The sequence below is a fragment of the Rhincodon typus genome, chromosome 23 (genome assembly GCF_021869965.1).
Source record: "Rhincodon typus isolate 14 chromosome 23, sRhiTyp1.1, whole genome shotgun sequence".
Lineage (NCBI taxonomy): Eukaryota > Metazoa > Chordata > Chondrichthyes > Orectolobiformes > Rhincodontidae > Rhincodon > Rhincodon typus.
Window position 1 is genome coordinate 24,874,774 of NC_063354.1, and position 13,399 is coordinate 24,888,172.

The 13,399-nt window shown below is 38.8% G+C and overlaps 1 protein-coding gene across 1 annotated transcript in view; it reads right to left on the reverse strand.

Annotated features, from left to right (window-relative positions):
- Window positions 1-13,399, reverse strand: part of LOC109911752 (alpha-1,6-mannosylglycoprotein 6-beta-N-acetylglucosaminyltransferase B) — an 828,291-nt gene that overhangs the window by 337,739 nt on the left and 477,153 nt on the right. The window contains 1 exon segment of the mRNA XM_048610932.1: window positions 2,207-2,376. Within this exon segment, the coding sequence (XP_048466889.1) occupies window positions 2,207-2,376 (170 nt within the window).

The window sequence follows — 13,399 nt, forward strand, 5'->3', positions numbered from 1 at the left end:
GCCAAGCAGCTCCTATGATGCTGCTTGGCCTGCTGTGTTCATCCAGCTCTGCACCTTGTTATTTCAGATTTTCCAGCATCTGCAGTTCCTACTATCTCTGTAAATGTAACATGTTGTTCATGTTTCATGAGTCCTGACAGACCTCTGGCACCTTGCTCAGGTGAGTATCCTTATTTATGAGTCTAGATAGTAAGTGTTGGCCTCCTATCCAATGATGGACATGTATTATTGAAAAAGATTATTTATGCAACTTTTATCAGATATATAATTGGCAGGGATTTTTTGTCCCCACTCCTCCTTGGTTGTCTTGAAGAGCAGCAATCTGGTAGATAATTCCTGGCCCTTTGCTAGCCCAAAGCACTGAAATTAATCAAAATATCCATCTGTGTAAGGAACTGAGAGCAACTACAGTAAAAGAGCAAGCTATAGATCAAACAAATGTGTTCTGTGGTGTGTGGTTTAGGGCCATACCATGTGGTGCATTTAGTCTCTAAGTATGGTCATGCAAATGCACAGGGCATTCAAAGGAAACTACAATTATTGAAGCTCACTTATAAATGTTATGTTTGATACTTTTAAATTATCGCTGTGAACGCTTGTTTAGCAACATTCATTTTGTCAATCATTGCAGCTCCTTTAAAGGACAAAAAGTTATATGTATACTTTCTAGCAGTAAACAGGTGAGAGACCGAAGAGAAGAAAATAGCAGATTAGCACTTGACAGAATAAAAGCATCTATAAGGGCATTACCTCTGTTGATTTAATGAAAATAAATCTTATACACCTATAATTAGGAGAAACGCTACCCAGCAAAACGAAAACAGTCATGAATGGGCTGAAATAAAACAAAGAACTGTAGATGCTGGAGATGTAAAACAAAAACAGAAATTGCTGGAGAAACTCAGCAGGCCTGGCAGCATCGGTGGGAAGAAAGCAGAATTAACATTTCAAGTCAGGTGACTCTGCATCAGAACTGAACGGACTGAATTGTTTAAACCACTTCATATAAATAACACAGTATGGAGCTGGCGGAATACAACAGGCCAGGAGCATCGGAGGAGCAGGAAAGTTAATGTTTCAGGTTGGAACCCTTCTTCAGAAATGGAGAGGGGGAAGGGAGCTCAAAATAAATAGAGAGGAGGGGTGGGGCTGGGGAAGGTAGGTGGGACGGTGATAGGTAAGTGTAGGCAGGGAATGGTGGGGATTGGTCAGTGAAATGAGAGGGGCGAATAGGTGAGAGAAGATGAACCTGTTATTTGCCTATTATGCAAAGTACATATTTTGATGGCTGAACTAGTGAACAATGAAAAGTGCTTGCAAACTTGCCTTTTTTGTAATTCATCTCTGCGATATGGGTATCACTGACTGGGCAAGCATTTATTGCCCAACTCTAGTTGCCCTTGAGAAGATGGTGGTGAGCTGACTTCTTGAACTGATGCAGTCCCTGTACTGTAGGTAGACCCACAATACCGTTAGGGAGGGAATTCCAGGATTCTGACCCAACGACAATGAAGGAATGGTGGTATATTTCTGAGTAAGAATGGTGAACGACTTGAGGGGAGCTTGCAGGTGATGGTGTTCCCATATATCTACTGCCCTTGCCCTTCTTGATGGTAGTGGTCATAAAGTTGGAAGGTGCTATCTGAGGGTCTTTAGTGAATTTCTGCAGTGCTTCTTGTAGAAAGTATACACTTCTGTTACTGAGCATCAATGGCAGAGGAAGTGATTGCTTGTGGATGTGGTGCCAATCAAACAGGAGATATATTAGAGATCATTTCATTTTCCATAAGAAAGTGGAACAAATTCCCTGATGATTTAGGATCAATTGGCATTTTTAATAAAATTAGATCAATATCTGCTGAGAAGTATGTTTGAGGGCTATAAGCATACTTAATAATAATACAGCTTGATTTTTTTTGACGTGGCAATTAGAAAGTAAACTACAGGATAAGCAGCTGAAGTGAGAGGGAACATGGACTTTTGATGAGGTTTTGATGGTATTTTCTGACTAAATTTTCTTGTATCTCTAGATTTCTCTACACATACAAAGAAGTTGAATGATTCAGCACAGAGAATGAAACATACTAGTAAATAACTTATCAAAGACAATACTCTTATTATATTGTGGCTAATCAGCTGTTGTGTATTTGATCAGAGTTATACCTGAATCTATACCATGCCTATTCAAATTTCAATGTCTATTCACCTTCTTCCGTTGCCTCTCTCTCATCTCAAGTTTCTCTTTGAGGCTCTGAACTGCCGAAATCCATTGTGATGACAATCTCCGGATTCTCTTTTTCATAAATATTAATGATTCCTTTCCACTGCCCATGAGTTCGAGAAGTTGTGTGAAGTCCATTCGGTAGAATGCCTGCTGCTGTGAGAGAAAAGCGACAGTGAAATCACCACAAATAACAGTGACTGGGTTTCCTACTAACTCCACTTTGGATTATCTGAAGTTAGTCTTTCACCAGCATAAACCTATTCTTTCCAAGCAGCATCCCAGTCTGTTGCAAAGAATGTGTCGGTTGAAGGCACATTATTACAGAGCACATCACAGGATTTTGTCATTTCCTTTGTGCATTTTTCACCATTGTCCAACAAAAAAAGCACCAAAAATTTCTATTATGTGCAAAGATATATTGGAAATGGAAACATGTAAGAGGCTTATATCTTTATCCAGCCACAGTTGAAGTATTACATTTTTGGAAGGAAATGAGAACTATGAAAAGTGTATTGTTATGATTCACTGGAAAGATGCAGAGAATAAGAGGCTGTAGTAATAAGAATTGCTTGAAAATGTTGTCTTTCTTATTTGGAACAAAGTCTTAGGATTTAATCTAATAGAGCTTTTTTATACTTACACATATTTTTGAGAAGGTAAATAGTGAATAATTTAAGGAGTCAATAAAAAGAAACATAAACTCAATATTGTCATAAGCAATATAAAGGGAACACGTTCACATATGGAATACAATATGGACTTCCTTACCACAAGTGGCTATCAGGACAGAGTAAATCATCTTTAAAGCAAAAGCAGATAGATTTTTAAAACTAATGAATGTAACAATGAAAAGGAAAGATGACAAAGGTATGAAGAGATAGAGATAGAAACAAAGATAACCCCAACTGAAAATTTTATAGAGAAGGGAGTGGGCAACTCATACTCCCCCATAACAGAAAATCAATGGGCAGCTGATGGACCTCAAGGGAGTCCACCCCACTGCCATAGCAGGCTGCAGGTTAGCGAAAGTGGTAAAGATTGGGACTTTTGCTCCACTATGGAAGGAGGTCCAAACCTCTGGAACTGTCCCCTTTCTGCTTGTCTTAGCGGCACCAAGAATGGGTATTGCTAGGTCTGCAACCAGTCTGATAAAGAGGGCCCAAGGGATCTGTGACTTGGACAGGGTGAGCATGTTGGGTGGAGAAGGTTTGCCTTTCTTAGAGAGGGGGACGAGGGGGTGAAGGGTGGGTTTTGGAGGATGTGCAAAGGGCATGCCCCCTGTATTATGGGTAGTACTTTGGGGGAGAGTAAGAAGGAAGTGGGTTGGGCACCTGTCTAATTTTGTATGTTCCACTCCCTCCCCACAGAAAATATGGCCAGAAGAGATTTAAAATTGAGCCACGAGTATCAGCAAATGTGAATAGATCAGATTACACCTTCTATGTCATTTTTTTCTAAACAAAAGAATAGTGGGAAATATAAGACCGTAAGAAATTGGAACAGGAGTAGGTCATTCAGCCCCTCGAACCTGGTCTGCCATCAGGTAGGATCATGGCTGCTCAGACATTTCTCATGGACACCTTCTTGCCTTTTGCCCATACCCCTCGACTCCTCTACTGTTCAAGAATCTATCCACCTCAGCTTTAAATACATACAAGTACTCTGCCCCCACAACTGTCTGTGGCAAGGAGTTCCAAAGACTCTCACCCCTCTGAACAAAGAAATTCCTTGTTCTCTTGTTAAGTTGGAGAACCTTAATTCTGAGACTATGCCCTCTGGTCCTCGACTCTCCCATGACAGAAAACATCCTCCCCACCTTTACCTGTCAAGCCTTTTAAGAATCCAATTTGTTTCAATGAGATCACTTGTCATTCTTCTAAATTCTGGTGAGTAAAGCCCCAACCTGTTTAGCCTTTGCTCATAAAACAATCCCTCCATACCGGGAATCATCCCAGTGAATGTTCTCTGAACTGCCTCCAATGAAATGATATCTTTCCTTATATAAGGAGACCAAAACTGCTCACAGTGTCCAGATGTGGTCTCACCAGAACCTTGTTTCATTGCATTAAACTTTGTATTCTTATAGTCCAACCCACTTAAGATAACGGCCATCATTCTACTAGCCTTCTTTATTACCTGCTGCACTTGTGTGCTAGCTTTCTGTGCTTCATGCACAAGTACCCCCAAGTCCCTTCCTTTTCTGCAATTATTCTCCATTTAAGTAATACTGTTGTTCTTTTGCTGTCCTTTCTGAAATGAACAACTTCACACTTTCCCATATTATAAACCATTTGCCGACTTTTTGCCTCCTCTGCAAACAGTTTGTAACCCTCTTGAAATATAAGCTACGTTTGTTCAGATGGACCATTGCATTGTTACATGCCCTTATCTACTCATAGACAGATACCTGTACATTCACTCAGCTACCATTAATTATTTTAGTGACTGGTTTAAAACTGTTAATAAGAAGAGATAAAGAAAGAAAAGCATACTTTTGTCAAAGTCCTCAAGTTGCAACTTGAAATTCTGTTAAATTAAATTATTTTATTAAGTTCAACCCAGAACCCAACATTACAGTTGATATTTTGCTGTGTAAATCTTCATAAGGTAGCACCAGAAGCATATCCACAATTTTTGATCTCAAAATTTCCCAAATGAGCTGGTGCTATATAACCCTAACACTATTGTTCATTTGTTCCATTCACATCCAAAAGGTGAACAATGGTGCTGTGATGACGATGGGTCAGAACCCGAAAATACGAAGGGCATTTTTAACCTTTAATTACAAACTGTGCCATTCTAAAAAGAGTACTGCAAAGAAACAAGGTAACTGCAAATGCATAAAAATTATCTGTGGGACCCGTGGGCTGTAACACCAATAGGTATCAAAGAAACTTCAAAACAGACTGGACTGTGATCTCTTATGACTACCCTTAAATGACAGGCTAATGACAAACCGCACAACAGTAAGCCAATCTCTGCAGATTATGTCCCAAACTTCAGACAAATTTTGTTTTAATTTCAAGAATACACAAGTACAGGAGTTAAAAAGCTAGTTTTAATTCTACTGGAGTCGATCACTGGGACTGAATGCTCTTGTATGTACCAGCCTGCTGTGGAGAATTTGTGAATTGTGAAGGTCACAAATGAAGAATTACCCCCTAGTTAGCCCTACTCTCATTCTGAGCGCTGCAAACCAGTTTAAAAGAAGAATCAAGACAAAGGAGCTTTAAACAGTCTACAAAATCAAGAATCTCAAAATAAAACTTGTTTAATTACTAATGTCAATGGTACCAGTAACCTCTGCTGCTTTGGCTGCGAAGTTATTTATGAGCTATTCAGAGAATGAACCAGGTATCTCTTTTTTTAAACTTTTACCTTCTTGGGCTCACCTCTTACTTTTAATTTGCATGTATTGTATTATGTTCCTAATTTATCTTGCATTTAGTAATTAATAGTATATTGTTTTTAACTTAAGAAAGCCTAGTTAAATTGAACCTTTTAAGAAAGCCTTTTAAAGCCAAAGTTAATTTTGGTCTGGGAAAAAGGTATCCAGGAGGAAGGGATTCTTTTTTGGCGAAAAGGCGAGAGGATGTGGTGAATGTAGTGATTTTAATGAGGTCAACCCAGTGGACCTCATAGAATGAGTTCCCTGATTGGAGCTGTTAATCTAGTCCAATCAGGGAGCCTTGGTTGACAGATATAAATGGGAGTGTCAGAGATTTGGTTGCCTGTCAGAACTGGCTGTGAGTAAGCCACACTGGTGTCAAGTACTATGTATGTGTAACTCAGGAACGGGATACCAGCCTCTGTGGAGTCATTTCAGTGAATAAAGGAGGAGAGCTGGCTCATCTCTCCTCAGTCAGGAGCTTTACAATTTGGGCTGTCCCATCTAGAACCATAATAAATTGTCGCATCTCACCAGGGTCTGTTTGGAAAAGTAAATACTTCTACTTCAGCCTGTAGCAGGTTGGTGGATGACAAAAATGACACAACTCCTCTTTGAGATGAAGGTGGTTTGGCCTAATTAGATACATGCATGAATCAAAATCTGGACTGTTGGCCAAGCTGTTTAAAGATGGACTTTGGTAAATAGTAGGGATCCTTACAGATGAAGGATACTTGAAAGTGTGCCAGGTGTATCAGGTGCGAGTTGACCCACAAGTATTTAAGACCTGATTTGGCCCACTTGAAAATTCATGATATTCAGAAACCAAACACATCTTAGTATACTTGACTGATTATCCCACTTCATCAAAACAGGTAATGCCGAAAAATCAGAAATAAATCTATGAATAAGGGAATTTTGCATTCCTGTCATGTTTCTCTCACTACAGTAAATGAGTCAGAGATCTTCGAGAGATAGTATGTGAAGAGTAGCAAACAAACTGATGAACATTTTTCAATCATACGCTCTTCAGGATGCTGTTCAATTGCTTGCCTTGCAAACTTAACTTGTTTAAAGGCCCTTCAACATTTAAAGAAGGAATCAAAGAAGGTGTTGTTGGTTTCCATGTGTTATGAATAATAAATAGTGGGCATTATTATCTCAAAGATGATTCCTATCTGTGATTCATATAAAGAAATATGATCAAGTATTCAAGTTAAGATTAGGATTTAACCATAATCATGTAAACTAATTAAACTGCAGTTTGCACTTTCAGTGGGTGTCAGCAGACACTGCCTTTTTTAAAGTTTTTTTTTAAGAAAGGCAATACATTGACTGATTCCCTGTGGCAATAACAATAAGAAGACAAAATCAACCCCAAATTCTGAATTTTAAAATTCCTGAGGCCAGCTCATTGAAATGATTATACACTCCAGGTAAGCATTGGCCTTGGTTTTGGTGGGATGCACATAGTTGCAATATAGGTTGCTGGGTGGCTATTTGGTGTTATGGAAAGGGATGTTAACTCCTGGTCCTGCTGCTTGATAGGTCAATCACCATGATAGCATGAATAGGATAGCGCGTTTGCTGATTTTGTAGAGGTGGCAAAGAGTAGGCTGTAAGCAGAAATGTTGAGGGCATAGTGACATTGCAGAGCTTTGCTGTGCTATTCTCACCCTCCAACTTAACACAGGTTTCTTTACAGTTGATTGTAAAATTGTGTAATTGTATCCGTGTTTATTCAAAACAAGTCCTCAATCATTGGCAGGCCATTTACCAAAGTCTGCAAATATAATTTTGTACCGAATCTCACTGAAATGTTTCCTTTTAACCTGCATGACAACTCAAGCATGAAATAATAATACTTTAAAAACAAGCCAAACTTAAGGAACAAAAATAAAACATTTTTACTGCATAACATTTCAAATTTCAGAAATATTGGAAAATATATAATCAGAACACATATTAAAATTGTACTTTAAATATAGCAAAAATACAAACGAGGCTTATTTAGTTTGATTTCCTTTAACCATGGAACTCCTTATGTTCTCGGTCAAAACAGCTATTCAATAGGTAAAGAGCCAACTCGGAACATTGTGCAAAATTGTGCCAGCATTCATTTAAATTTTTTTTTTGTGGGAAATCTAGTGCATTCATGAATAAAAGATAGAAAAATGTCTCAAGCACCCAGGGCACAGCTGATCTTTATGTAGCACTTTGCTTCAGCTTGACCCACAACCGTTTACGCACATGAAGAAACAGACTTAGAATCAAAGTGTAAGCATTAATCCTCATATATTTCAAAACATCAGCATTGTAAAATGGTTGAAAGTCCATACAATACTTTTAAATTCAAACACAGAAAACTGAACTAATGAATCAATCTGATGCCAAATATTTGGATAATTGAATGGACTATAAATAAGTACAGTACAAACTTTAGTCGCTGAGTAAACCAATGTTCTGTTCAGATATTTCTTCTCTAATAATATGAAAGAAAAATTGGCATTGAGGTAAAGAAGGAAAAGCAATTTTATCAGGGCCTACCAGGTGTGAGTTTGATGGTTTGGTTAAGTAGACTAAACCAACTGAGCCACTGCTCATGGGCTTTGTACTTATCCTTAGTACAGGGTAGGTTTTTTTAAAGTCAGGAATGAATCCATCCTGAATTCAATCCCAGTCAGTCATGACTATGTGGGATTGACACAGTATTCATATCAGCCAATACCATTTGAAGTTTTGCAAAGAATTAGGCACGCTGTGTCTGCAATAATTACTTGGCATAATGTCTGAGCCTTTGTTCCAATTTCTGGCTTTTTCATACAAAGAACTACATTGGTATTTCAAGCAGTCCCCAACTTCAAACTGAGCTATTCAATTTTCAGCATCTTACAATGTAGAAAAATCAGAGTTGCAAGGTCATGATAAAAATTGTCAACACAGTTTATTCATTATATTAGAAAAATATTTCACTTGTTACATTTTAGAAAATTGCATGAGAATTGCTATGTTGTATAAATAATATAAAACAACCTATCATTTACAATTACTGTACAGAAATTTAACACCAATAATTAATAGCCAAATAATGAATGGCAATGGTATTTTTTAATTGCATTATATTAATTTCGGGACATTTTAGGGTAAATGTTAATAGTAATAGTAACATATTTTTAATAAGCAGGTAACCATATTTTGCAGAATTAATTATTATGTAATTGTAATTTGCTGTCAGGCAGCAAGTTTAAAAAAAGCAATTCTTTCTTGCAGCAACTTAAAAAAAAGAAATCATTTTTGTGATTTTCAGACAAAGCAAGTTCAGCTGCTTTGGATCACAAAAGCTAGTGAATAATTTATTTGGAAAGAATTATGGAGCATTTTTCTTTACAAAAGAGGTCATATTACATTCTTCCACGTTTAGATTGAAATAGTTGATTTGATTATTGAAATAACCTTGAAGGCCACAAGATTAATGTAAATAGATTTTGGGCAAGAAGGATTCCATTAAAATGCTCTAAACAACGAAAATGTATGGATCGAATATACAAGCTCAAGAGAAAGCCAACCAATCCATAAATCAATATTAAATACTACAGTGAACTATCAACTGCAGCTAGAGTTTAGAATGCTCTTCAATTTTTCTTTAGAATGCATTTACTCAAATTGATGGCTATTAAAGTCCCATCTGCTCGAAATTCAGAATCTGCACAATTCATACTTCTAAACGGCATCCGTTTTCTTGTGCTCCAGTTAAAATAAACACGTCATGTGTATGGGCAGCTGTCCTGTTTCCTGGACCAAAAGTGGGAGGTAACCCAGTGATAGTGAAAACCAGGCTCCATTTTGGTGGCCACAGTCAGAGTCATAGAAGGCGATACAGTGGTTAGCACTGCTGCCTCACAGCACCAGGGACCTGGGTTTTATTCCACCCTTGGATGACTGTCTGTGTGGAGTTTGCACATTGTCTGTGTGGGTTTCCTCTGGGTGCACTGGTTTCCTGCCATACTAAATTGTTCCGGGATGAGCAGGCTAGGTGGATCATCCATGGGAAATGCAGGGTTAAAGAGATTGGGTGGGATGCTCTTCAGAAGGTTGGTGTGGACTCAATGGGCAGAATAGCCTGTTTCCACACAGTAGGGATTCTATGATTTAGCACAGAAAACAGACCCTATGGTCCAACTCATCCACACCTTAGAGAAAGATGATGAAAGTGACTTCCATGTGTATATCTTACCATTTATGCTAGAAAATAATGCAATACTGAAACCGAAGGTTTTTAAAAAATAACCTGTGCTAATCAATCGCACAAGTTTATTTTCAAGATTGCCTCAAAATGGGTTGCACTGTTCACACCTCAAATCAATTGGGATTTTACTTCCGTGTTAAAATTCAAAATACTATCAAGTTCTTCAAACATTGTGAGGATTCCGTTGTGGTTTTAATAGAAAATGAACTGGAAAGCAGCATAAGGAAGGGTCACCAGACCCTAAACATTTACTCTGATTTCTCCTCACAGATGCTGCCAGACCTGCTGAGCTTTTCTGGCAACTTCTGTTTTAGATACGTTCATTTTTATTTTGTAAGGCCAGGTAGATTAGGTCTCTGTACCAACATCAATGTTCCAAAACCATTGCCAGTTCTTTAAATGCATATTTCTTCTGTTGCCACCTCCACATCCATTCTCTTGCCAAAAGCACCCAATTTTCTGTTCTACCTGGACTTTAAACCATCACAGCTCAGTGGCTGAATGCCAATGAGCCCTGACCAAAATAATTCAGACCGCTCATTGGTGCCATCAGGTGGACAACATGATCATAGCAACTAATGCCTGTCTATTAAGCACACCAGGCAAAAATCAACCCTAGAGAATTGAGAGAGAAAAGGTAAAGAATTATATATTATTTCCTCTTCTTCAAAAGAATTACTGCAATTAAAATGTAGCAAAATATAGGGATACTAATTTTAAAGAAACCCACCTGATGATAATTGGACTAGCTCAGGTCAGGAGTCTGATTTACACCTTACCTGATTTTTACGTTCCATTGAAATCCTGTAAGCTTTTGGGACAGGCTGTGGACATGCAGCTGCAGCATCCTTTTTACTACAGGCAGCTTTCTGACTGATTAACAGTGAGCACCATTCTCCTGTGACTTACTCTGCATGTCCACTGTGTTTGCCCCATTTATCCATGCAGGTGAAAATCACCCCAGTCACCCCATAGTTACAGCTCTTCTCCCAAGATGCACTGAAGTTTTAGCCCAGAGAATGTACTCAAATTTTGGAATGGGGTGTGAACATGTAGCGCTGATGTCTTAATCTTTTTTGTTACACCGATGAACAAGTAGTGAAATGTAGAAATATTTTGTGTTGGAGGAATTGAAGTGTTCCATCAGGAAATTACATTGATCTAATTCTTGCAGAACAATTGGGCCATTCATAGCGACAGCTATCTTTATAACTTCATCAGCTGCTACTTCCAATACAATAGCAACTGAAGGGAATGTGGGATTGCATGGTTTTCCAAAAATGCAAACCTGTATAGACGAAATAATTAACTTTTATTGTGTTTACATTTGTACATTTCTCTTGAATGAGCTAAGAGGGTGTAGATTTAATTTGAATCTGAAGCAAATCCAAGATGGAATTTTAGGCGGTAACTTGGGAACAACAGCTTTTTCAACTATCACAGTGAAGATTAGTCAAGCAAATCCTGTACACAGTGCAGCCTAGTTCACAATACCTCAGCCTTTCAAACAGCTTTGACATAAGACGTCATTGATTTATTTTCTCAAAACTATATTCCATTGCAGTCAAGCTTGGAAGCGTCCTTTCCCTAATGAAGCTGAAATACAGTCTCTAACAGATAACACAAAAATGCTGGTGGCGTAGTAGTTCTATTTTCCACAAGGTTTACATACAATATATGCATATGTGGTCAAAGTTCTATTTGTAAACTGATATATGTTTTCTTGCAAATCAACCCCTGTGTTACATTAACAGATACATTCCTGAAATCTGTTGGTGCAGTGATCTGAGAATACAATATAAGCCCTGAATTTCAACTGCTACATTTCACCTCTTACATGACGATCCACTGGTTGGACATAATGCGCAGGTTTGTGACAAATTTGAATAAACATCCAACTTTTCATTGATCTGATTGTACCCTGTCAACAGCAAAGTGTCCTGGAATGTTGAATAATACCATAACAGTTACTTGACACACTGTACATAATCATAGAACATAATCATAGAATTCCTACAGTGTGGAAGCAGGCCATTCAGCCCATAGAGTCCACACCAACACTCCGAAGAGCATTCCACCTAGACTCCACCCCCCACTACCTGCAGTTTATTTGGTACAGATAGACCCACAATGCTTTGAGGGAGGGAGTTCTAGGATTTTGGATCTTGACACAGAAGTAACAGTGGTATAATTCCAAGTCAGGTGGTTAATGGCTTGGAGGCAAACTTGAAAGTGCCAGTGTTCCTATGTCTACTGCCCTTGTCCTTTGAGATGGTAGTGGTTGCAGGTTTGCAAGATTCTGCAAAATTCACCAAAGTCTCAGAGCTTTGGTGGATTTCTGCAGTGCATCTTGTGGGTGGTACACACTGCTGCTCCTGAGCATCAGTGGTGGAAGGACTGAATGTTTGTAGATGTGGTGCCAATCAAGTATGCTGTTTTGTCTTGGATTGTGTAAAGATGCTTAAATATTGTTGGAACTGCACTCATCCAGGCAAATGGGGAGGAATTGAGTTACTCACTCGAGGATTCCTAGCTTCTAACCTGCTCTTGCATCCACATTATTAATGTGGGTCGTACTGTTCAGTTTCTGGTCAATCATAACTCCTGGGATGTCGATAGTGGGCGTTCAGTGATGGCTATGCCATTGTGCCATTGTATGTCAAGGAGTGTGGTTCAATTCTCATTTGCTGGAGGTGGTCACTGCCTGGCACTTTTCTGGCGTGAATGTTATTTGCCACTGGTCAGCCCAAACCTGGATTTATCCAGATCTTGTTGCATTTGAATGGCTTCAGTATTTGAGGAATGGTAAATGGTGTGGAACATTGTGTAATCAATTGATCTTTCCCAGTTCTGAGTTTATGGAGGGAAGATCGTTATGAAGCAGCTGAAGATGATTGAGTTGAGAACTCTACCCTGAAGAACTCCTGTAGAAGTGTCCTGAAGCTGAAATGACTGACCTCTGACAACCACAAACATTTTACTTTGTTTCAGAGATAGTAGGAACTGCAGATGCTGGAGAATCTGAGATAACAATCTAGGCCCAAAACATCAGCCTTCCTGCTCCTCTGATGCTGCTTGGCCAGCTGTGTTCATTCAGCTCTACACCTTTTATCTCTATTAAAAAAACTCAGTTGTAGTGGTTTTAAGGAGGTCAGCCAGGTGGACTTCATAGAATATGAGTTCCCTGAATGGCCTATTAACCTGGTTCTAAACAGGAGTGTCAGGGGCTCTGTACATGCGGAGAGCTGGTTCTGAGGGAGCTGGATTAGTGTCAAGGACTCTCCAGGTGTAAATAAAGGGTGACTTGGTGATGGGATACTGGCCTCTGTGGAGTTATTTCAGTTGCAACAAGAGAAAAGCACGGTCTTGAAGAAAGTCGCTCACAACAGTCATCTTTGAGTTGGGATAAGCATTTTTGGCATCATGCCATTATTTGGGAAGCTGGACCCATTTGATCTTGCCTTGAAGACTGTTCCCAGTAAATGGAACGAATACATTATTTTTTCTGTACAAATGACTTTGCGACAAATGAAATGCAATG